This window comes from Rhineura floridana, chromosome 2 (assembly GCF_030035675.1).
Source record: "Rhineura floridana isolate rRhiFlo1 chromosome 2, rRhiFlo1.hap2, whole genome shotgun sequence".
Taxonomy (NCBI): Eukaryota; Metazoa; Chordata; class Lepidosauria; order Squamata; family Rhineuridae; genus Rhineura; species Rhineura floridana.
The window spans coordinates 106,767,745-106,792,508 of NC_084481.1; the positions used below are offsets into that span (position 1 = coordinate 106,767,745).

At 40.7% G+C, this 24,764-nt stretch overlaps 1 protein-coding gene across 1 annotated transcript; it reads left to right on the plus strand.

Annotated features, from left to right (window-relative positions):
* Positions 1-4,228: 4,228 nt before the first annotated feature.
* TALDO1 (transaldolase 1) lies at positions 4,229-24,513 on the plus strand. Its single transcript, XM_061610020.1, has 8 exons — positions 4,229-4,571; positions 15,418-15,541; positions 15,868-15,975; positions 16,802-16,933; positions 18,439-18,614; positions 18,782-18,979; positions 20,053-20,198; positions 23,651-24,513. Exons 1-8 carry the CDS (start codon positions 4,475-4,477, stop codon positions 23,681-23,683), a joined length of 1,014 nt encoding a protein of 337 aa, XP_061466004.1. The 5' UTR covers positions 4,229-4,474; the 3' UTR covers positions 23,684-24,513.
* Positions 24,514-24,764: the final 251 nt, after the last annotated feature.

Sequence of the window (24,764 nt, forward strand, 5' to 3'; positions counted from 1 at the left end):
GCGGAGAGAGAGAGAGAGAGAGGCTAGTGACCTGTGGAGGAGGGGAAGTGCTGGTGGCCCATTGGGGGGGAGGAAATGGAGTGCTGGTGACCCATGCAGGAGGAGGGGGAGAGGGGGAATGCTGGTGACACATGTGCAGGGAAGGAGGTGTGAGAACTGGCAACCCATGGAGGGAGGGGGAAGGAAAGCGCTGGCAACCTATGGGGGGAGGGAGGGGAAGCACTGGTGACCCATGGGGGAGGGAGGGAGGGGGAGTGCTAGTGATTCATGTGCAGAGAGGGAGATGGGAGTGCTGGCAACCCTGGGGGTGGGAGGGGGTGCATTGGCGACCTGTGGGAGGGTGCACTGATGACAGTAGGTGAGGTTGGTGAGCAAAGCAAATGGGTGGAACCCCTAGTATAGTCATAATATCATCACATTCCGAGTGACTGGGAGCGAGAGGTTTGTATTTGAGCATGTGGCAGATTGACAGTTAAGGATTGCTTGGAGATGGTGTTGGATTACTTGGATTTATTTAGTGGTACAGAGTGTAGGGTCAACACTGGTTTATTATTTTGGATTTAGATAGTGAAAGGGTGGAGTTAGAGTAGGTATATTTTAGATGGATAGGTCAGGCAGCATCTTAACGAGTTACAGTATAAAAAGTAACTTAAGTGAAGGAACAAAATGCCTGTTTTGAAACCATATGCCTATGAAGACAAAGTAATCTTGCTTATTTTTAAAAAATCTATTCTTACAAAAATATTGTTTTATTTCACATATGCACCTCATTGTTTGGCTATGCTAAAGGCTGAATCAGATACATAGCATCAGTGGTGGCAGCATATACCTGAAGGGGTATTATAGTAGCAGCTTGCAAGGGCTCAAGTCATAGCTGTGAGCTTAAGTGTCACAGAGGAGTTGAGTTCTGCCAGTTCACCTAAGCCATTATAGCAACAGAGCAAAGGGAATATTGAGAGGAATCCCTAACAGCATTTCTCTATTGGGTGGTGTAGAAGTAGTAAAACCATTCTTCCCTTTGTTAACAAGTAAAGTGGGTTGGTGAGGGGTGGAGAACGACAGGTTCCACTCCACGTTCTAGCTGTTGCATACAAATCTATTCTGAAATACCATGCTGTTTTATCTGATCTCAGAAACATTGGTTGGATAGATGGAAAAACTGAATAATTATGCCTCTGTTTAAATAAATACACTTAAATAGTAAACAGAATATAGAGGTAAAATGTTTCCCAGTTTACCAAAAAACTCAGCCTAGAACTGCCTTTAGGGTTTGGGGTGCCAGTTGCATGGTTCACCTAGGGCACAGTTTGCAGGCAGCTAGTCCAGGGCTGCCCCCGATTACACCATATGTGTATATCTAAATATGTATATGATAGCTCTGCTATGGGCCTACAAAGCAGGGCTGTGGAGTCGGTATGCCAAACCTTCGACTCCAACTTCTCTATTTTTCTACTGTCCAACTCCGACTCCACCCAAAATTGCTTCCAATTCCACGACTCAAACTCCGACTCCACAGCCCTGCAAAGGGCTGTAAATGTCTTTTTAAATTGGAAGCTCCTGTGTCATACACTGACACACAGAATGTTTTCCATCGTGAGTTATGGTGAAATGCTCAAATACAGCTGACTTCATGGGAACCTTCTTTGACATTGTGAATTTATATTTAAAAAAATTTGTCAATCAAAATTTATTTTGAAGCCGGAGTTGGAGTCAGTACATTTCTACCGACTCCGACTCCACTCAAAATTGCTTCCGACTCCAACTCCACGACTCCGACTCCATAGCCCTGCTACAAATATTGCAAAAACTTGTGATTTTAAATGTGGCTCCTCAGTCATTAAAATAGATTCTGAGTGAATGCAATTATATACACTGAGAGGCCATCTTCCTTCTCTTCCGGAAGAGAACAAACTCCCAACAGCTTAAAAAAAACCCTTAAAAGCCAAGTACATCTATCATCCTTTCTAAGAGCAAAGGCCACTCCCCACCAAAAGAATGTCAGAGCGAACAGGAGGAAAGAGAACAGCTCCTCTCTATAAAGGTCCCGGGCAAAGGAGTGAGGGAAAACACTTGCTCATTGATGGTCCAGCACATGCAAAAACAGGCATTAGACAAATTAATGGAGGAGGACAGGACTATATATTGCCTCCAGGATCAGAGGCTCCATGCTCTGAATGGCAGTGCTGAATATAGATTACAGCAAAGCCTTTGATTGTGTAGATCATGAGAAACTATAGAATGCTTTAAAAGAAATGGGGGTGCCACAGCATCTGATTGTCCTGATGCGCAACCTATACTCTGGACAAGAGGCTACTGTAAGGACAGAATATGGAGAAAATGATTGGTTCCCAATCGGAAAGGGTGTGAGATGGGGGTGTATTTTATCACCCTATTTGTTTAATCTATATGCAGAACATATCATACAGAAAGTGGGATTGAACCAAGATGAAGCAGGTGTGAAAAAGGGAGGGAGAAATATCAATAATTTAAGGTGTGCAGATGATACCATACTACTAGCAGAAACCAGTAATGATTTGAAACAAATGCTGTTGAAAGTTAGAGGAAAGCGCAAAAGCAGGACTACAGCTAAAGTAATGACAACAGAAGATTTATGTAACTTTAAAGTTGACAATGAGGACATTGAACTTGTCAAGGATTATCAATACCTTGGCACAGTCATTAACCAAAGTGGAGACAATAGTCAAGAAATTAGAAGACTAGGACTGGGGAGAACTAGAAAATGCAAAGATGTATCAATGAACACTAAAAATTTTTTAATATGCTTTTAAAGTGCTTTTTAATATGTTTTTAAACCTTGTTTTAAAAACCTTTTTTTAAAACAATGTTTTTAACCTTTTTTTAAAGATGTCTTGAAAGCTTTTTTAAAAATGTGTTTAAAGATGTTTTGTTTTAATGTATTTTAAAGTCTGTTTTTATGTTTTAAAGTGTTTTTAGTGCTTTAGTTTGCTGCCCTGGGCTCCTGCTGGGAGGAAGGGTGGGATATAAATCAAATAATAAATAAATAAATAAATAAATAAAGTCAGGATTATTCAGACCACAGTATTCCAGATCTCTATGTATGGATGTGAAAGTTGGACAGTGAAAAAAGAGATGGACTGATTCCATAAAGGAAGCCACAGACCTGAACTTACAAGATCTGAACAGGGTGGTTTATAACAGATGTTATTGGAGGTCACTGATTCATAGGGTCACCATAAGTCGTAATCGACTTGTAGGCACATAACAACAATATAAAAAGCTGTTTGTGCAGTGCTCATAAATGCTCACCAAAATTTCCAGTGAATGTCAAGGAAGAAAGTTGATTTGCAGGTACATTCCATTAGAATTCTAATGAAATTCTGGATCAGGTTGTAAGAGTACACATGCAAGACCACAATGCAGATTAGCATCCTTAACACTCTTTAATTGTGCTGTTATACAACCAGCAAGGCTGAAGAGTGAGTAGGAGCAGATATTTTCCACTTCAATGCATGTTGAAGGGTGATACTAAGATACTTATAAATCATCTATATTAGAGACTGGTACTCTTTCACCACCACCACCAATTAATTAACAGTGCAATCCTATGCATATCTACTCAGAAGCCCCATTAAGATCAATGGAATTTACACAAATGAGCATAGGATTGCAGGCCCCACTGTACTCATTGGTGTGTTTCAGAGCAGACACGTATAGGATGGTACTGTATGGTGGTGGCTGTGGTGACAGTAATAACTAGTCTTCTAGAATTTATATTTTCTTCACATATAGTTTCAAAACAGCGACTATCAAAACAAAATAATATAAAACAATATTGAAACAAAAGAAACCAGCAGTTAAGAGCATTAATATCACATAAGAGCAGCAGACAGCGTAAAAAAATGACCAACAATAAGCAGATAAAATCACCATATTCCAGGGTTAAAAAGCCCAGTCAAATAAAAACATTTTCGCTAGGGCAGATGGCTCTGGGCAGGTCACCCAGCGTTGGGATGCCACGGCAAAGGGCCGATCTTCATCCCTCACTCGAGATTGGAGAAGAAAAGCGAGGAGAGAAACCACCCAGGAGCCTTTCCCCGTTCCTCTTCGCCTCTTTCCACGATTGGTTATTTCGCGGTTTCCATTTGCTCAGACGCTGCCCCCCTTCCTACTGTCAGCTGCCGTCCGTGATTGGCTGCGGAGCTGGAAAAGTGTCGCTCGGAGCGCGCATGCTCCCCACGTTATTTCTATTTTTCCTTTCGGGAGGGCGAGCCTCTGAAGGGATGGGGTGAAGAGATTGGAGAAACGAGTTCAGTGGCGGCGCAGGCGCTTGCCTGCCTGCCTGCTTAACGCCGCCCTTCCTATTAGTCTCGCGCGGAAGCCGCTGCCTTCAACTACCTCCTTCACAGCCTTGAGTGGCGCGAGCAAAAAAAAGGGCGCGCGCCGCTTAGCATTTTCTCCGAGGGTATATAAAGGGTCTCTCTGTCAACGAGCCATGTCAGTTTCCCCTGTGAAGAGGCAGAAGATGGAGTCGGCATTGGAGCAGCTCAAGCAGCACACTACGGTGGTGGCCGATACCGGGGACTTCCATGGTGAGGAGGCGCTGCTGTGGCCTTTATCAAAGCCTTTCAAAGAGGGGCTTGAAGGGGGCGAGCTAGCGGGGTGCCCCTTATATCTCTTAAGCTGGGAGGGCGAGCGTAAGGCTCCCAGGCAAGCCCTCTTCCCCCCGACCGTTCCAGTTTGATTAACTTTCATGCCCACAACTGGTTTCTTCGGAAGTGGAAGACCAGTTAGGGAAGGAGGAAAAACAGTTTTTCGCAAGTCGATCCTGCTAGGAAGTCGGTCGTATTCTGCGTGGTGCGAACTGACTTACGATGGATGGCATAGGGCGGAGGGAGACCGAGGTAAAGTTCAGCAAATTAGGTAACGAGGCTTTCTTGTTCAAGCCAGATACATCCAATCGCGCCACTTCTATGGAGACAGCAGCTCCAGGCCGCTCCCCCCTTTACTACAAGGTTAAAGGTTCTGTCGCATTAATTTGTATTTACGTTAGTGAATTTCTATTGTGTCGTGTTTTACTTAATGAAAAATGGCAAAGGTGTCTGTGTGACTCCCTCCTTTAGTCTGCCACTTCGCTTGGATCCTTTGTTTAGGAGAATGCTAGTTGCTCAGCCGTTAATGTCGTAGCTATCTAGCAGCAGGCAGCAAAGTCAAACCTAGGGATGCCATTATTCAAAAGTTCTGTGTGCTTGGATTTATTTTGTTTCTTTTAAACTCCATACACATTTTAAATGGAGGCCACTCTTGGCATTTTACTCGTGCTTTTTAGTAGGTGCTGTTGCATGTTTAAGTATCTTGGAGGCAAGCAATCTTACAGCCATAGCTTTTTGTGGAGCTGAGTTCTTTTTTAAATTTATGCAGCTAAACAGAAGAATTATGTCAAAGAATAATAAAACATATATTCAACAAATAAGACAAACTAGCCAAAACTAGTAAAATATTAAAAGTTCAAATGAAGGAAATTATTTTTGCATTTGTTTATTAATGTCTGCATATCCTTGCACAAATAAATCTTCATTAGTTTGTTCCACAGAGAAGGACCATAAATGAAAAGGATCTGTAATTCTCCTTCTCAAAGATTGCAGTTCATGAATTGGGGGCCACCCCTGCCAAATTTAATGGATGAGAAGCACTTCCTAAGTCAGCAGTTCTAAAATTCTTGTTTTGTAGTCTGGTTTTTTTAATTAGTTTGTGCTTTCTGGGTTGCTATATTTTCATACTGCTGCTACGTGAAAGGCTGCTTGAGAGCCTTTTGAATTAAAATTTTAACTCCTGCACTTTAAAGCAATTGCACTGTGCACTCAAATCAAAATAATAAATTTGTGAGGTGAAATGAAAAGGGCAATTCTGTTTGGCTTGTGCATGTTCCACATCACAGAGATGCTTGTCAGTCCAGGTGTTGCTACTGAAGACCAATGTTTATTTTTATGTCTACTGTATGATGAGCTGCTTAAAAGAAAGAAAGAACTGTTGGATTACCTACAGTGTATAGAAAGTCTCCGTGCGAGTACCAGGCACTGCTGAATACTCATTTGCCTTACACCTTCAACACAGCATCAAAGAGTAAAGGGAGCTGGGTTTTAATGTGACATTTATCACTATTAGGGCTTTTTTCTTGGGTGAAAGCCCATATAACTGATACACAAAGCAAATCCATTGAAATCGGTGTATTTAAGTTAATTAAGTCCATTGATATCATTGGGACTAACTTTAATATGACTTAGTTGGATATTATGACTGCTGCTTTAGTAGACACACACTAGACCACAGTCTAATAATTGCTTCCTTAAGGTACAACTGGGTGCGACCTACAGGCCTTTAAAGATTGAAGCCATTCCTTGAAGTGAGCCACTAACAGCAATCCAACTCAGGGAAAGCTGGTATATGTGGTGCTGGCGTAAGAGGAGCTGACAAAGTTCTGCTGCATCCAATTGCCATTCAGGAGCCTCTGGATTGGCAGAATGCTGGCTCAGTGGGAGCTGTGTGCAGGGACCAGAATGTAAAAGCCTGCTTTCCCAAATAACCCTCTGGGGAGTAAGCCCTCCCCATTGGTTTCTGTTGTATTTATTTTCTTATAGACCAGCCTTTTCCCAGCATAACTTTTGCCTGAATTGGCACCTGCAGGAGCACTCCCAACATGTTGGATGTAGCATAAGTCACCTCACCTCAGCCCTTCTTCTGACACGCCCCCAGAATGCCTCTTTTCTGGGTCTTACACTGGCTTTGCTTATGCTGGTCTTGGCTGAGCTGGGCTGAGGGACTTATGCTGGCATAGTTTATCTGAGCCAGGAAATCAGCCAGCTCAGTTGGAGATCTACCACATCCAACTCCCCTCAGCCCAGAATAAATGCAAGTTGTATTGCTCTCTAACTCAATGAATAACTGGAACAGAGGGTTGTGCTTGCATTTTAAAATATTCACTTGACAAGGGCTTGAGTTCTAGTGTAACTTGTGTTGTCATAGGCACTAGAGAACACTACTCTGTAATGTGATAGATTTATGTTACAAAGTGGGTAATGTTTTTAGCTCCCTTTTAATTTGGTCAGAAAGTACCAGCTACATTGTTTGCTGTGGTACTACTACTAGGAGCTACTACTACATTGCTGTAATGCTGCTCTTCTGGAGCTTCCATCCAGCATTCCCTATGACCTTCTTCAGATCCCAGCTCAGTTCTTGGTTCAAGTGAGGTGCCCTATCTGTTAACAGAAATTATAATTTCTCACAAAAAATGTTTCAGTAATGAAATCTGTTTTTAAATGCAGCTAATCTGAGTGCATTCATGCCTGTAATTGAAGGTAGAGCTGTGTGCATTCTACTACTGTGCTGCTACAATTGCAGAAATTGGTACTGGTTGCAGAATCCAACTTTTATTGGCCTAGAATTGAGCTTGTTTTAAGTACTGACGTCTGTCTTTTTTTATAGTGAGTATGCACTGCCCAAATTAAATCTACTCAGATAATGTAATCTAGAATGAAAAAGGAACTCTGCTAAACAAGAAAGGAATATTTTGTAAATAGTCTTATGAAAGACATTGAAATTTTCTGTTGCTTAACAGGTGGTTGCATCCTGCTGATGACTAGTGAGTTGGCAGATTGAGACAGAAAAAAGTGCTCTGCAAGTGATGTAAGATTTTTAGGACAGGAGATTTCCTTTGCTACATATTGTTAAAGGTTCATCCTAACAGATAGAAATATTTTCAGATCTGAAGCACTGTGGAAACAAAGATGTGACTTATGGGAAAAAAATTAGACTAGAGCTGCAATGCTACTGAATATGTATAGCACAGGATTCATTGCAGTTAGCCTTATCAAATAACTAACTTTCAAAATGGACAAAAGAGTCCATGGCTGATAACTGGTGAGAGTAACTTATTTGTCAGTCACTGGAAACCAATGTTGTGTTTGAGGGCTGCTGCTAATTAGTAGGTTTACCCAAGAGACATTGTATAACATATTTACTAATGTCACAAATGTTGATGGATGCATTGCGTTTCTGTGATGCAACTGTGGAGAGAAAATTGACCTGTCCTTCTTAAGGTGATTTAGAGATGATTATCCGTACAAAGGCATTTTAGTCTACAATAAATACGATTCAGTAATGCCCAGCTGCAGCTTCACCATGGGAAGCACATGCTTCTAGTGTATATTGTTGCCTCTAGATTTTTTTAATGGTTTCACCATTTTAAAGGGCAGCTCCACATAGAGTACATTACCTTGAGGTAATCCGCTAGTGAATTACTGTGGCTGCCAGGCTATCCCTTTCCATGAATGGCCATAGCTACTGTACCTGTCAAAAATGGTAAAAGGTGCTCCTTACTGTGGGGGCCCTCAAGCCTCCATCATGATGGTTCTAGAAGCACCCCCAGACTATGTACTTGCTTTGTCAGGGGGAATGCAACCCCACTTAGAATAGGCAACTGTCTATTTCCTGAACCTGGGAACCATCCACCCATACAGGATCTCTGTCTTGTAAGGATTCAGCTTCAAATTATTGGCCCCCATCTAGCCGTGTTGTTGGTTCCGGATCTGTATATTCGCACCTGACTCAATTGGTACATACAGAGAGAGACGAGTGACATCAGAATTGTGCCTTGTATAGGCTAGAAGACTCCTTTCATCAAACCTTGCATGGTTCCCTAGTTTATCCACTAAGAGAAAAATGATGACAGTAAAAGTTGAGCTAGTATTTAGCAAAGCTAGATCTTTTTTCTGTATCCTTGACATAGATGAACAACAAAAACAGGGTTGGTAAACGGAGATATTGTAATGGACCTCTGGTAAGGTTTTAGTGGCCTGCCTAGTATGTAATGGTTGCTGGGATTCTTGTAAAGCAAAACTTAGACAGATTAGTTATGTAGCTATTTGTAAACAGATAATGAGAATGTACTCTTGCTTTATACATTCAAAATATAGTGGTAGACCGTAGCAATTTTACTGTTAATATATATTGCCCTGTTTCGCATGTCTGACTATGCCAAACCATGGTTCAGCACAAGCCCACAAATGTGTGGGCTTCCTGAAGGGAGCTTGTAGTCACTTTACTCCATTCAGGTCCTTTTTACTGTTATGTCAAGCTAAACCAAGGTTTGGCTTAGCGTGTTGTCGGAACTCCAGGCTCATAGTTAAGCTCTCTGCACGAGCTGTAACCAAGCTTTGGCTTAGTGTGATGTCAGTTAGGCTGTTAAATGCACAAGCGTGAAGTTGACCACATCTGAACTAGTAGACCCTTCTGCTTTAAGATGCTGAGGTATTGTCCATTTCACTTTTGCAAGTAGTAAATAGTAAATAGTAATTAGAGTATTTATACATTTTACACAGCACACAAAATTAGTTAGCTGTTCAGAAATCAAAGTTAAAATGTGGTCTGTTAATCATGGTGATATCCTATATAACTATTATCTAAAATAAAACTAAAATGTTACAAAGAGGCATGAATAATGGGTGGGAATTTATTTCCTTTGGTTTGCAGTGAGGAAGGATTTTTATTCCTTGCTCTAGGAAGTTGAATGAAACATAGCTTCTAAAGTCAAATATCTGAGGGATCACTCTGTGTGATACATCATGTGCATACTACGATGCACTGTAGAGGTGAAATCTCAGGATTTGTTTAAGCGGTGAGGTAGAGGCAAGAGGGAGGGGAGCATCGTGCCAAAACACAAAGGAAAAATCAACTAGCATGTACAGACCTGCTACACAGAGCTTTTTTAGGACCTTCTCAGGCTTGCTTGTTTCATGTTTTTTAGAGACCTTGGGGATTGAGGGGTTAGAAGCTTGGGTGCATGATGTCTCTTTTATATAATGGAGACTTGAGGCTGTATCTTGTTTAATCTGTGGCTCTCCTGGACAATGAAACCAGAACTTTGGATTTACGTGATAAAATATTAAAGCAAAGAGGAAATGGCATGTAATTTTGAGGTGGGGAAAAGAGGAGTTGAAGTAAGTAGTACTTCCTCATTCTTTACAAATGAAGCTCAATACAGTGAGCAGTTTGCATAACAACTTCTTCACTGTTTGTCTTAATTATGATTCTCAAGGATTTTCATATCCAAGTGCTTGAGATGAAAACATCAAAACACTGGTTTGATTGCTTTACAGTGTAAACCATGCATGCAGAACCTTTGGCCCAACTTTCATGAACCCTAGCAAGCACAGGCATGCAGTGGCCAGGGATGATGGGAGCTGTAGTTCAGCAACATCTGGAGGGCCAAACCCCATGTTTTGTGTAAACCACTTTCTGTTTTCTGTTGACTCCTATGGGGTGAATATGAATTTAGTTCCACCTACATTTTTGATGGCATAAATTACCTGAGCTCTGTGGATGGGATTGCTGAATGAAGGGAGTAGCACAACTTTTTTTTAACCCTCTCTCCTCCATGTCCATTCCCTGACCTTGACATACTCCTTTTTTGCCCTTGGCATTGGGATAATCTATGCCAGCAGGGCTTTACCTCAGTTGGTGCAAGTAAATACAACAAGGTAAGTCATTTATATCAGCTCAGCCAAGGCTGGGGAGATAACCATATTCTAACCTCTCCTGGCATATCTGGGGGTTAGGATTGCACCATTAGTCTGGCATACCAAAACTGTTCAGAATAGGAATTTAGTGCAAACAATAACATTGATGGCTGTTGGCTGCCTATATCTGAAAAACAGTTAACTGAAACAGTTTTCAAGCATGTTTCTAATTTTGAAAGGCTTTTCGACACAGAAGGTGATTCCCGATGTTCTTGAGCTACAAAAATATCACTGTTTTTCTGTAGGAGTCTTCCAGAAGAAGTTATAAAGCAGAAAAGTGAAACAGACTCTTGAAACCCAATTTTTCATGTTTGAGTACTTTAAATATTGTTCCTTACAACCTAATCTGTATACATTTACTAATGATTTAATAGAATGATTTGTATGTGTATACTTGACCAAGGCATTCTCTACTAAGAGGATATTGAAAAAGCCAGTGTAATCATCTATGCTCCTGTTGGCCACATTTTCACTTCTTGGATGGCTTTTTCAGCAATCTTCAGTGTATGATTGTATACTGAATCTATGGCTTAGAAACCCCTTTAAAAGGGGAGGCACGTGCACGTGCGAAGCCTAGCAGCTGCTTAGAACAATTACTCCGGCTCCCGCCATGCTTTCTCCGATAACTCTGCTGCCCCCGCGGTAATTTTCTTTAATCTTGTTACAGCCCCTGAACTAACTTCAACAGCACACTTACCTGCATAGGCCAAGGCTTGGTAAGACCAAATACTGCTTTAAACTTGCAATTTTAAAAATACCCCCGTCGCAGTTTCAAAATGGCAACAAAAACAAGGAAGGCAGGACAAGGGGAAGTGGTGTCTCATGATTTTCAAAACTTACTTGAGACAGTAATGGACTGCATTCAAAAAATGCTCACCCTATTAATTACTGAACGGCAAAAAGCCTTTGACTCAACAAAAGAGATGCTGGATAAACTAGTGCAAAAAAACTCTTGCCATTGAAACAACAGCACATGAAGCCATGGAGCTAGGTAATAAAAATGCTGACAAAATCCAAATGCTCCAAAAAGCCAATAAAGACCTAAACATAAAGGTGGACGAACAGGACAACAGGGCAAGATGCCGAAACGTACATTTTCGTGGGGTCCCTGAAGAAAAGGAGCAGGGAGATATGATTTCATTTCTTACAACGTTTTATTTATTTATTATTTGATTTATATCCCGCCCTTCCTCCCAGCAGGAGCCCAGGGCGGCAAACAGAAGCGCTAAAAACACTTTAAAACATCATAAAAACAGACCTTAAAATACATTAAAACAAAACAACTTAAAAAAAAAGCTTTAAAAACATCTTTTTAAAAAGGGCTAAAAACATTATTTAAAAAAAAAATATTAACAAGCAATTCTAACACAGACACAGACTGGGATAGGTCTCAACTTAAAAGGCTTGTTGAAAGAGGAAAGTCTTCAAAAGATGCCGAAAAGATAGCAGAGATGGCGCCTGCCTAATATTCAAGGGGAGGGAATTCCACAGGGTAGGTGCTGCCACACTAAAGGTCCGTTTCCTATATTGTGCAGAATGAACCTCCTGATAAGATGGTATCTGCAGGAGGCCCTCACCTGCAGAGTGTAGTGACTGACTGGGTATACAAGGGATAAGATGGTCTTTCAGCTATCCTGGTCCCAAGCTGTATAGGGCTTTGTACACCAAAACTAGAACCTTGAACTTGGCCTGGTAGCAAATGGACAGCCAGTGCAATTCTTTCAGCAGTGGGGTGACATGTTGGCGATATCCTGCTCCAGTGAGCAGTCTCGCCACCACATTTTGCACCAGCTGCAGCTTCCAGACCAACCTCAAGGGCAGCCCCACAGAGTGCATTACAGTAATCCAGCCTGGAGGTTAGCAGTGTGTCGACAACAGTGGTCAGGCTATCCTGGTCCAGAAATGGCTGCAGCTGTCTTACCAGCCGAACCTGGTAAAAGGCACTCCTAGCCACGGAGGTCACCTGGGCCACTAGCAACAAAAATGTATCCAGGAGCACCCCCAGACTACGGATCTGCTCATTCAGAGGGAGTACGACCCCATCCAAAGCAGGCAACTGACCAATTATCTGAACTCGGGAACCACCAACCCACAGTGCCTCCGTCTTGCTAGGATTCAGACTTAGTTCATTGGCCCTCATCCAGCCCACCACCGAGTCCAGGCAGCGGTCCAGGGCTTGCACAGCCTCTCCCGATTCAGATGTTATGGAGAAATAGAGCTGGGTATCATCACTCACCCCAAAGCTCCTGATGACTGCTCCCAAGGGCTTCATATAGATGTTAAACAACATGAGGGGCAAGCTGGTACCCTGAGGCACCCCACAGCACAACTGCCAGGGGGCCGAAAGACAGTCACCCAATGCTATTATCTGAGAGCGACCCTGGAGATAGGATTAGAACCACTGTAAAACAGTGCCTCCAATACCCATCTCACCAAGTTGGCCCAGAAGGATACCATGGTCAATAGCATCAAAAGCTGCTGAGAGATCAAGTAAGAATAACAGGGGCGCACTCCCCCTGTCCTTCTCCCAATAAAGGTCATCCATCAGGGCGACCAAGGCCGATTCAGTCCCATAACCAGGCCTGAACCCAGACTGGGATGGGTCAAGATAATCTGTTTCATGCAAGAGTACTTGCAATTGCTGCGGCACAACCCTCTAAATCACCTTCTGTAAAAAGGGGGTATTTGCAACTGGTCGGTAGTTGTCACAAACCAATGGGTCCAGGGTGGGCTTTTTCAGGAGTGGTTGGATCACCACCTCTTGCTGAAACCACTCCCTCCCGCAATGATGCGTTGACCACATCCTGGATCCACTGGGTCAGACCCCCTCAGCAAGCTTTAATAAGCCAAGAAGGGCAAGGGCGAGAGGACACATTGCTGGCCGCATCATGGTGGTCTCTAGCTATCCCTGAAGTCCCTATATCCTCACTAGACCTGGAACATGCTCATTGCAGTTTAGCTCCTAAGCCTAAAACTTCTGCAGTCCCACATGATATCATAGTGGCTTTTGTCCGTTTTCTACTTAAAGACAAGGGTGGTTAAAATATGACAACAAAGATATCATGGTCTGTTTCAATAGTTTCTAACAGTCTTAAATGGGTTGTTATAGGATTATGAAGTAATATCATAAATTATATTTGGCAGAAAAAAGGAGAGGGAAGGAATGACTAATACTATGAGTGGCGGGACCAGGAAAATAGTCACACCATTCTTTCTGTTTTATTTCCTGGATGTATTGCCTTCATAGGATAGCACGCTCTTTGGAGCAGAGCTACAGGGCCCCATCATCGGGAGGAGACCCTGCCAGAAGTGGGTTTTATTAACTCTAATGTTCATAGTTTTAATATTTGTTGTTATTTCTCTTTGATGCATGTCTGGCAAACCAGAACTAATGGGACATGCATTTCACTGGCTAAATACTTGGGTTGGAGTAACTTTTCTATTAGTCACTTTGTTGTTATGGAAGATAATATAAAGATGTATACACTGAATGTTAAAGGTCTAGGCAATCCAGTTAAAAGACACAGAGTTTCAAACTTTATTTTAAAAGATAAGCTAGTGTATCATAAGACACTTACGTAAATTGTATTAATGGTAAAAAGTAATAATTGCTGTTTTCTAACTATAATTTGATTTCCCTTGGGCAGAGTCATCTTCTCTTATTACTTATTATTACTGTGTTAACCTATACAAATTTACATTGCTAATCTTTGTAGTTTCTACATAGCTGAGCTAGTTTTCTTCTATATAATACCCTTTTAATTCTTTCTTTTTTTCTTTTTTACTGAGAAGCTTTTTGGTTAGATCTGGTCCCTACACTTTCAGAAGCAAAAACTGGTAGAATCTTGAAGTGGTGGATTGAGTGAATTGTACAGTTCCGGACTGCAGTGGAGATGCCCCTTTTTAATGTTGCCCCTTTTTAATGTAAAAAAATAAATAAATAAACCTTGCAAGTTAAAAAAACAAAACAGAAATGAAAAAAACCACAAGCCCATGCAGTAGAAACTACCCCATTAGGAATGCTTTTCCCAGTGAGGTTCACCTGGCACTTAAATTGATGTCACTTTGGCTCTAGATTATGACCCTTTTTATTTTCCCAGACCTTTTAGCCTAATCTGTTTTATCTTGTATTTATTAAACAAAATTTATATACCGCTTGATTGAAATAGGACGTCTAAGCAGTCTGCAAAAAAAATAAAGCAAACATTGAAATTGTAATATCTGCTGCTGCTGTTATGCTGTTCCCTTTAGATTTGCTGTTTGTAGGTTTATATGGTTTTTATTGTGTGTTTTCTTATTTTTATAAACTGCCCTAGGAATTTGTTTGATGTGCTGGATAGAAATTGCTATATTAATCATGCTCCTCCATACAAAAAAAATCTCTGAATATAGAAAAGTAGATGTTAAGGAGAAGGGTGCTACCTTAGTTGACTTCCTGGCATCTAGGTTTTGGTGTGGAGGAACAATCAGGCATGTGATACTCTACTTGCAGCCTGAAAGTGGTACAGCTTAGCCTCAGGTTTGCCATTTTAGTGAAAACTAGGCTGCTTCTGCTTAGTCATCATGGTGTTCAGTCACCCTGTGTATAGTCCCCAAATTTGGAGTGTATTCAACGAAGTCCTACTGAGAGTAGACCTACTGAAATTATTGAAAATGTTAGTCATGTCTATTAACTTCAGTGGCTGTACTCTAAGCAGGACAGGCACTGAGTACCACCCTTAGTGTCTGCTTAATGGTTATTGAAAAGAATTGTATTGCTGGAATAGCAAGTTAATCAAGTTGCTTCATCTGGTTGCACAACCTTAAAATAAATTATTGTCAAGTTGGCTAATCAATTTTTTTGGACTGCTTTTGTTTCCCATAGCTATCGAGGAGTACAAGCCTCTGGATGCCACTACCAATCCTTCTTTGATACTAGCTGCAGCCCAGATGCCATCCTACCAGCAACTGGTGGAAGATGCCATTGCATATGGAAGGAACCTTGGTGGGTGAGTAATTCAATTAATATTCTGTGGGAGGAAACATGGTGGTTGAGTAAGCTTGTTAATATTCAGACTTGGCAGTTATGACCTCTGATTATGCTGTCAGTGTGTGTTTTCTGCTGTCCTTGCTGTATTGTGTTTAACATCATGGCATCAGCTTTTAAGTAGAGGTTATAGCTGTCAAAGACCAAGACCAGACCATAATGCAAAGAATGAATCTAGCCATTGACCGTGACCCAGTAAATAACTTCTTCAGACATTAGGACCATATAATCATTCTACTGTGTACTTTTTTCTCAGTATTCATAATTCACTTTGATAATTATTTCCAGGTCAGAAGACAATCAGGTTAAAAATGCTTGCGACAAACTTTTTGTATTGTTTGGAGCAGAAATACTGAAGAGGATACCTGGTCGTGTGTCCACAGAAGTAGATGCAAGGTCTGTGCCTTCTGAATTTTTTTATTGACTACCTTAAAATAAAGCATTGCCTTCTCCTTTATGAACCTGTCTGCTTGCAAGGTCATCAGCAGAAGACCTCTTGTGTATTCCATTAACCTCAATAGAACTCCTTGTCAGAACTAGGGAGAGAGCCTTCTCTGTAGTTGTCTAAGCACTGGAGCTCTGTCCCATGCCCCCACTATTACCATGGCCTTCTGCTTGTTATGGTGATCTTGCTTTTTTAGAAAGGCCTACGAATAAGAAATTTGTCAGCCCTATCTTAAACTGTTCATTAATTATGTTGGTGCTGTTATTTATGCTCTTGCTTTTATCAAATATATGTTTATCTCACTGTTTTTATGCTGTTGTAATTTAATTTAATTGTTTTGTTTTTATGCTAACCACTTGCAATTATTTTTAGGAAAGGCACGGTGTCATTTTTTAAAAGAACAAAGACTGCATAGAATTAGTAGAAATGGCACATGCACACTAAATGCCATGAGTACACAGCAAAATAGATAATGTGCATGATTGGCACATATTGTTATAGACTGATGTAAGGGAAAGCATTACTTTTGTGTTGGTAAAGTATGGTGCAACAGCCCTCTGATTCCTTGAGTTGCTGACATGACATAAGTTATTTTATTCTATATTTTGTGTCAAAGTTGTTTAACTAGGCAGAGTAAATTCTAGAAAATGCAAAGAGGCACAATAATGCAGTAGTGATTTTCTAGCTATAGAACTCATACTCGTGTTTCATGAAGAATAATATGAACTAAACAAAACGGAATGCTTGCCATTTTTAAAAGAATCCTTTGTTTCAAAGGTTGTCTTTTGACAAGGAAGGCATGGTGAAGAAAGCTAGACACTTCATAGATCTTTATAAGGAGGCAGGAATTGGAAAAGATCGTATCCTCATCAAGCTGTCATCAACATGGGAGGGCATTCAAGCTGGCAAGTAAGTTTATACTTTGGGCATTAATGTAACACAGTTGTAAACTACCGAGTTGATGGCCACTTAATATCACATCTGCTCCTGTCTAGATTGGAAAACCTGTAACTCAGTTTCTGATATTAAATTGTAGATGGTGCCCTTTCCAGAGTTGGAGCTTTATGTGGGGCAAATACTGGCAAATTGTGTTTTTTTACTTACTAATATAAGAATTGTATACATGTATTAGCAAGCTAACTAAATGTGGGCTGGATGGAACAACAATCGGGTATATCCACAGTTGGCTACAGAATCGTACTCAGAGTGCTTATCCGTGGTTCGTTCTCAAACTGGGTGGAGGTAATGAGTGGGGTACCACAGGGCTCAGTCCTAGGCTCAGTGCTGTTCAGCATTTTTATTAATGACTTGGATGAGGAGGTGCAGGGAGTGCTTATCAAATTTGCAAGTGACACAAAATTGGGAGGGATAGCTAATACCTTGGAAGACAGAAACAAAATTCAAAGTGATTTTGATGGGTTGGAGGATTGGGCTGAAAACAACAGAATGAAATTTAGCAGGGATAAGTTCTATACCTAGGAAAAAGAAACCAAGTGCACAGTTATAAGATGGAGGAAACTTGATTCAGCAATACTACATGCGAGATGGATCTTGGAATTGTTGATCACAAACTGAATGTGAGCCAATGGTGAGATGTGTGCAAAAAAGGCAAAAGCTATTTTAGGCTGCATTAACAGAAGTATAGTTTTTAAATCACATGAAGTACTAGTTCCCTTCTATTCAGCACTGGTTAGGCCTCATCTTGAGTACTGTGTCTAGTTTAGACACTTTAAGAACTATGCAGACAAACTGGAACAGGTTCAGAGGAGGCAACAAGGATGATCAGAGGACTAGAGACAAAGCCCTATGAGGAGAGACTGAAAGAACTGGGCATGCTTAGCCTGGAGAAGAGACGACTAAGAGGAGATATGATAGCACTGTTTAAGTACTTGAAAGGTTGTCACACAGAGGAGGGCCAGGAGCTCTTCTCATCATCCCAGAGTGCAGGGCACAGAATAATAGTCTCAAGCTACAGGAAGCCAGATTTCAACTGAACTTCAGGAAAAACATCCAACTATCAGAGTGGTACAATGGAACCAATTCCATAGGCAGGTGGTGGGCTCTCCAACACTGGAGATATTCAAGGGGCAGCTGGATGGCCATCTGTCATGTATGCTTTAAGTTGGATTTCTGCATTGAGCAGGGAGTGGGACTCAGTGGCCTTATAGGCCCCTTCCAAGTTATATTATTTGATTCTATGTAAGGTTATATTCATCTTAAGTCCTACACAGAGCAGTCCTATTGGAATTAATGAACCTAAGATAATCATGTCTATTAATTCAGTGGGTCTGCTCTGAATAGGACTAATGTTAATACCACCCAAAGTAAATTCTCTTATCAATCTTATTTCAGCAGTATAATTGGAATGGAGGAAGGGGAATAATTCCACTTTAAGATTACTTCCTTTTTTACAGGATTCTTGAAGAGCAGCATGGAATCCATTGCAACATGACCTTGCTGTTTTCCTTTGCTCAGGCTGTTGCATGTGCAGAGGCAGGCGCCACCCTCATTTCTCCCTTTGTTGGGCGTATTCTGGATTGGCATGTTGCAAATACAGACAAAAAACTCTATGAACCATCAGAAGACCCAGGTAATTGAATGACTATGATACACAAATTAAGATTTTAATGCTATAAAACCAAAAGTTTAGTCTTTTAATAGTAAGCTTTTCTAAATAGTTGAAGTCTGAGAGTTTCTTCAAAATTAAGTAATTTTGTGTATTCCTTTTTTTAAAAAAATCCCCATATTCCTTTATAGGGGTGAAAAGTGTCACTAAAATCTACCAGTACTACAAAAAGTTTGGCTATAAAACTATTGTGATGGGAGCTTCATTCCGAAACACTGGAGAAATCAAAGCACTGACTGGTTGTGACTATCTCACCATTTCACCCAAGCTTCTAGGAGAGCTCAGTAAAGATAGCAGCAAGCTAACTCCAGCGCTCACTGTCAAAGATGGTAGGTTTACTTCTCTAACATATTGTATATGACAGTCTTGGAAATTACTTCACTAAAGTTAATTGACTAGAATACAAATCTGACAGTGGTCCTTTACTTACATCCTCCATGTGTAAGAGTTGACTTTTACTTCAGAAGTACCTTAATTGGTTTGCCCTGTTGTCACCACAGAGATCTTTGTAGCACTCTTGAGGGCTCTGGTTCCATAAATCTTACAGCATTCAGCGTCAGAGGGATTGGAATACAACAGAAGATCTCAGAGCCTTCGTGGAGAGAATATCCTGTGTTTTTTATCTTTCACTCTAAGTTTTATTTAGCTATACAGTATTTTCTGCGTAAGAGCAGAGAGGGCTTGGAGTAAACTGAAAATTGTTTTCTATATAAAAGACTCTGACATTATGCATAACTATTAAAAGAAGTACTGTTAGCAGGCCATCTTTTGATATCCAAAACATTGTTTAGATCAGCATTTTTGCTTTTGTACTTACTTACATTGTTGTCTAATATGCAGTACTAACTGCTGTGGAGCTGAAAGCATAACACTCATGACCAAATGAATAGCTGGTTGGTGGCTGGAGCTGAGAATAAATCTTTGCTGCGAGAGCTGTGCAAAGTTGGGCAGAATTAATTTCTGTATTAGCATTTAGTGATGGGGACAATTTTAAGGACTCTACAACCATTAAGAAAGATCCTCCGTGGAGCAGAGTGGTAAGCGGCGGTAACGCAGCCGAAGCTCTGCTCATAGCCGGAGTTCGATTCCAACGGAAGGAGGAAGTCAAATCTCCGGTAAAAGGGGTCGAGGTCCACTCAGCCTTCCATCCATCCATGGTCGGTAAAATGAGTACCCGGCATATGCTGGGGGGTAAAGAAAGGCCGGGGATGCAACTGGCAATCCCACCCCATATATATGGTCTGCCCAGTAAACGTCGCAAGACGTCACCCTAAGAGTCAGAAATGACTCGCACTACAAGTGCAGGGACACCTTTACCTTTACAACCATTAAGAGCTGTTATGTACAAATAGCTTTTCCTGCTATATTTCTATTCATTAACTTCATGCATTGTTCAATGCAGCTCAAGCATATAAACTGGAGAAGATCCATCTGGATGAGAAAGCATTCCGTTGGCTCCATAATGAAGACCAAATGGCTGTGGAGAAGTTGTCAGATGGAATCAGAAAGTTTGCTGCTGATGCAGTTAAATTGGAGCAGATGATAAAGGTAAAATTAAGAGGCTTTTATCTTGGTACAGGTCTGTCTACCTTCCAGGTTCCTTAGAATACCGCATGTAAGCATATACTGCTGCCTTCCATGGTTGATAGTGCAAACATTAGTTCACATCAGGATTGATGCATTTGAGGCATCTTTTGCACATTTTCATTCCTGTGTGGAAGATCAAATCATGTTAGCTTTAAGACAAGGATGTTGATCTTTGATATCCTAATATTATTGTGGATTAGTCAATAACCATATAAATATAAATGACTGAATATAACTGTCATAACAAGCTAGATGATCTGTGTGGTTCAGATTAGCTAAAGCCATTATGCTTTTCTTCCCGAGATCTCAAAGTTTTGAGAAGTTAAAATTTCAGAAAGTTTCAGAATTATAAAAGTGATGCTGAGATCCAGAAACTGGTTATTTTTCCAAGTACCCAAATCCCTGGGTGAGGCAGATACGTCTGTAAAATGTTAACTCAGTGTCCTGAAATGTTACCTTAAATATTGGAACTCCAAAACATGTCAAGTTTGGACTTCTTAGGTAAAATAGAGCCCTCTACAATCGCAAAGGATGATTGTCAGGGAGTAGAGTAATAATCCTCTAGCACCACTTTCTGGAATTGACCCTCCAAGTAGTGCCTCCAACACTGAACTCACATAGCATTCCAGGAAGGATAGGATGGTCACTGCTGATACTGTCTGCTAAAGTGTCCAGTGTAACATACTGTCAGTTTTGTGGGATCAGTTTTAGTTACTGATGCCTGAGGATGTGGACAACATGCAGTTGTGCTGCCTGCTACAAACTTTTTTTACCTGTGCCCATCTTTGGTGGTTTGTGCCAAGTGTGACTGTATATAGGACACTGGTGTCCAACTTGGTACCACTTGCCACAGGTGGCGAAAAGCTATTGATCTGTGGCAAATTGGTGCTTTGTTTTACCATTATTTTGTACATGTTTCAGTTCAAAAAAGTGTCCTCTGGCTGCCATTAACAATCGCATATTCATTCTTGGGTCCTATACACTGCAAAATGCACTTCAACATCTATAGTTTTCAACTATTTCAAGAGTTTGTGAGGCTTCTTTCTTTGGGGAGGCATCTTTTTGAGACGGATATGATTTTACTTCAAAGCACTTAACATCTGAAAGATGATTTGATAGTTACAATGTGAACTCATATTTTAAATTAAAATGTGTTTGTGGTTCTAAATACAGTTATTCCAAAACTGTTTTCAATTTTTGGTTCAATGTGGCTCTGTGATCCAACTTTTTCTGCTGTCCAAAAAAAAAAGGTTGCAGATATTGGACAAAAATTTGGAGGTGGAGTTCAGATGTAGTATGATTTATGCTTGATTTCCCTGCGCTATTTAATGAAAAGATATGTCAGATTTCTTACTAATTCTAACAATAAATAATTCATAACAATTGTGTATTTTACTATTCTAAAGCACAGTTAACATTTTTGCCACATGACAAACAATGTTAACACATTCACCAGTTTTGGCAAGTATGAAAAAACTGGACACTGCTGATCTAGGGTGTAATGAGCATCTTTCTGTGGGATAGGGTGGTCCCCTGCTGCCTTAAAGGTGGTGGTGTGACCACTCTTGAAGGGAAACAGCCACCCTGAACCCAGAGGTTTATGCCAACTACCACCTGCTCACAGTACAGGTGGCAAAGTGATTAAGAGGATGGTGACAGTTCAGCTGCAGACACTCCTGTATGAAACATAATATTTTTGCCCATTTCAGCCGGGTGTCAGGTCTGGTTTGGGGACAAAATTGGCTTTAGTTGCCCTGATGGATCTAGGATGGACCTCTGAGAGGACAGGGGAAGTGTAACCCTGTTGATTCTCTTGGATCTCACTGGCTTTTGATAGTTGACCACAGTCCTCTTAGACTTTTTTTGTGAGTCGGTTGAGGCACTGTTTTACAGTAGTTTCACTACTTGTGGGGTCAGTTTGAGAAAGTAGTAGGGAAAGGCAATAGTTCACTGGCAGAGCAGCTGCTTTGCATGCAGAAGGTCCCTTTTTCATTTCCCAGCATCTCCAGGTAGGCCTGGGAGAGAGACCAGTTTGAAACCCTGAAAAGTTGCTGCCAGTCAGTGTATTGAGCTATATAGACCAATAGTCTGATTTGATACAAGGCAACTTCCAGTATTCCTAGTATTGGGTGACTGTGGCTTGACCCTCCTGGCAGTGGATCACCAGGCTGCCACAGGTTATGACTTTTGTGTCCAGTGCTATTTAATAGCTATATGAAGTCACTTGGGGCAGTTGTTCAGGATTTGGAGCAATGTGTCACCAGTATGCTGATGACATCCAGCTCTGTAACATCTGAATGAGGAGAATCTGGGCTTGTCCTAAACCAGTGCCAAAATGCAGCAGTGGGCAACTGAATCCTGACACAAGACTTTATGGAGGATATTTCTTAGCTTTGAGAATTAGGTTGTGTACCTGATCTGGATGAGGTTGTACCTCCTCTGAAGGAGCAGGTGCAGTTTAGAGGTGCTCCTAGATGCATCATTGTCACTAGAATCCCAGGTGTCCTCAGTGGTTCAGAGTACCCATTACCAACTTTGATGTGCCAGCTTCAACAGTTTTTGGACAGGGATAGCCTTACCATGGTAGTCCATACAAGGGTAAACTCATGATTAGACCGCTGTCAACTGCTGTATGTGGGACTATCCTTGTGCCTCATTTGGAAGCAGCTAGTTCAAAATGCAGCTGCTAGCGTGTTTAGTGAGACACCCAGCTTTGCAATTACTACACCTATGTTGAAAGATCAGCACCAAGTGCCTATTAACTGCTGATCTAAGTTCAAGGTTTTGACATTTGAAGACCTGAACAATTTGTGACCAAGATACCTAGCAGATTGCCTGATGACAGTGTGGAAATGGGCCATCTTGGTGATGATCATTATCCTTTGGAATGCCATCCCTCTGGTAATTTGTGAGGTGGAGACATTAATGACCTTTAAACTCACGTTTACTCAAGCTTTCCTGGATTTGTACAGTTTTGTATACAGTCCAACTTTTATTGGGGTCTTGCTTTTATCTACTTTTAAGGAATTTTTACTAATTTTATTGTATTTTTATTTTATGTGAAGTGCTTAGCTTTTTATCAAGCAGTATAAAAAGTTTATTAAATAAATGGTATTGAAAATTGCTGAGAGGTTTGAGAGATTCAAAAGGGTCAGCCACATCCATACTATAGACTCTTAAACTACAACTCCTAGGATTCCTTGGAGGAAGTCATGGTATAAGAGGGCTGTAAGTGTATGGTATGGATGCGACACCCGTTTCTCTCTCAGCAGAAGTACTCCATTGGTCAGTTTTGAACGGATATAATTGAAAAAATTCATTGTGAAACTTTTTTCTGGATTAGACTATAATAATTCATTTGTTTGAATATGATTTTTCCACCTGTTTAAAAGTTTGAAACTTTTTTCTCTTAGGAACAAATGTTCAGTGCTGAAAATGGAAAGTAGACAACCCAAACTTCTTGGAAGCTGTGTGGATGTGCAAATATGTAAATGTTGCGTATGAATTGATTTTATGTACTCCAGGCTTTTTATATACATTTGCAAAGAAAAAATACACTCAATGTTTGTAGCTCTTTGATATATCAGAATTGATACTGTTTGGGGACTTCACTGGCTGGGGGATTGCAAATGAATAAAGGACCAATTAATTGGATGGTTTTCTGTCCAAAATGGTGATATTAACAATTTTCAACATCCTGGTACATCAGTGCTTCCACTAGTTGTAACTAAAGTACAATAGATACTATGCTTCATTCCTATTTCATGAAAAGGATAATTTGATATTGTCCACCTATTGACAAAGTAATGTATTGAAGTAAAAAATTCTCAGCCAGATAGTTGACAACTTTATGCTATTATGGACTATAGCTTCATGGCACTGAGGGAGATATTTGTATGGAAGGAAACAACTTGGCTGCATCAAATGTACGTAAATCACAGTGATTCATTTCAAACATAAGACCAAACTATGATTCAGGATCTCTAATTATGATTTGAGGTGGGTTTGCAAACTGCTGCTATAATTATGATTTGAGGCATGAATTGACAAACAATATAGTGAGGGCCTGGCCTTTTAGGAGTGCCTAAGCTTAAGGAAAACTAAAGGAGACAAGTAGCTCTACTACAAACTTTGGAAATTCAGACTATGGTTTGGTATGATATCTGAATGGCACCAATGCCTGCACACTTGTATGAATGGATCCTGTAGTTTTGTATGTGATTTGCAAGTTACCTATACTAATTTAACAGATAAATAAAAATTGGTTTTGCAAATAGCCATGGCCATGCTGCTAGCAGCCGCTAGGAAGAATAGTTGCTTAAACATTTTTGACAAACAGAATTGTGTGTGTGTTTGGTTTAAACCGGCCTTCCCCAACCTGGGGGCTTTCTAGATGTGGTATAATAAAATTCCCTTCAGCCACAGTCAACATAGCCACTGGAGAAGTTGAATGTCCAAAATAGCTACAGGGTCCTAAGTTGGGGAAAGGTGGTTAAGTTCTTTATATTTAAGTGAAGACATAATAGA

What these genes read in the sequence shown, in the direction of transcription:
- TALDO1 (XM_061610020.1), top strand. Translation starts at nt 4,475, where the DNA reads ATGTCAGTTTCCCCTGTGAAGAGGCAGAAGATGGAGTCGGCATTGGAG. An exon ending in TCCACAGAAGTAGATGCAAG is followed by an intron (nt 15,976 to 16,801) that starts GTCTGTGCCTTC and finishes TTTGTTTCAAAG; the next exon opens with GTTGTCTTTTGACAAGGAAG. An exon ending in TGAACCATCAGAAGACCCAG is followed by an intron (nt 18,615 to 18,781) that starts GTAATTGAATGA and finishes ATTCCTTTATAG; the next exon opens with GGGTGAAAAGTGTCACTAAA.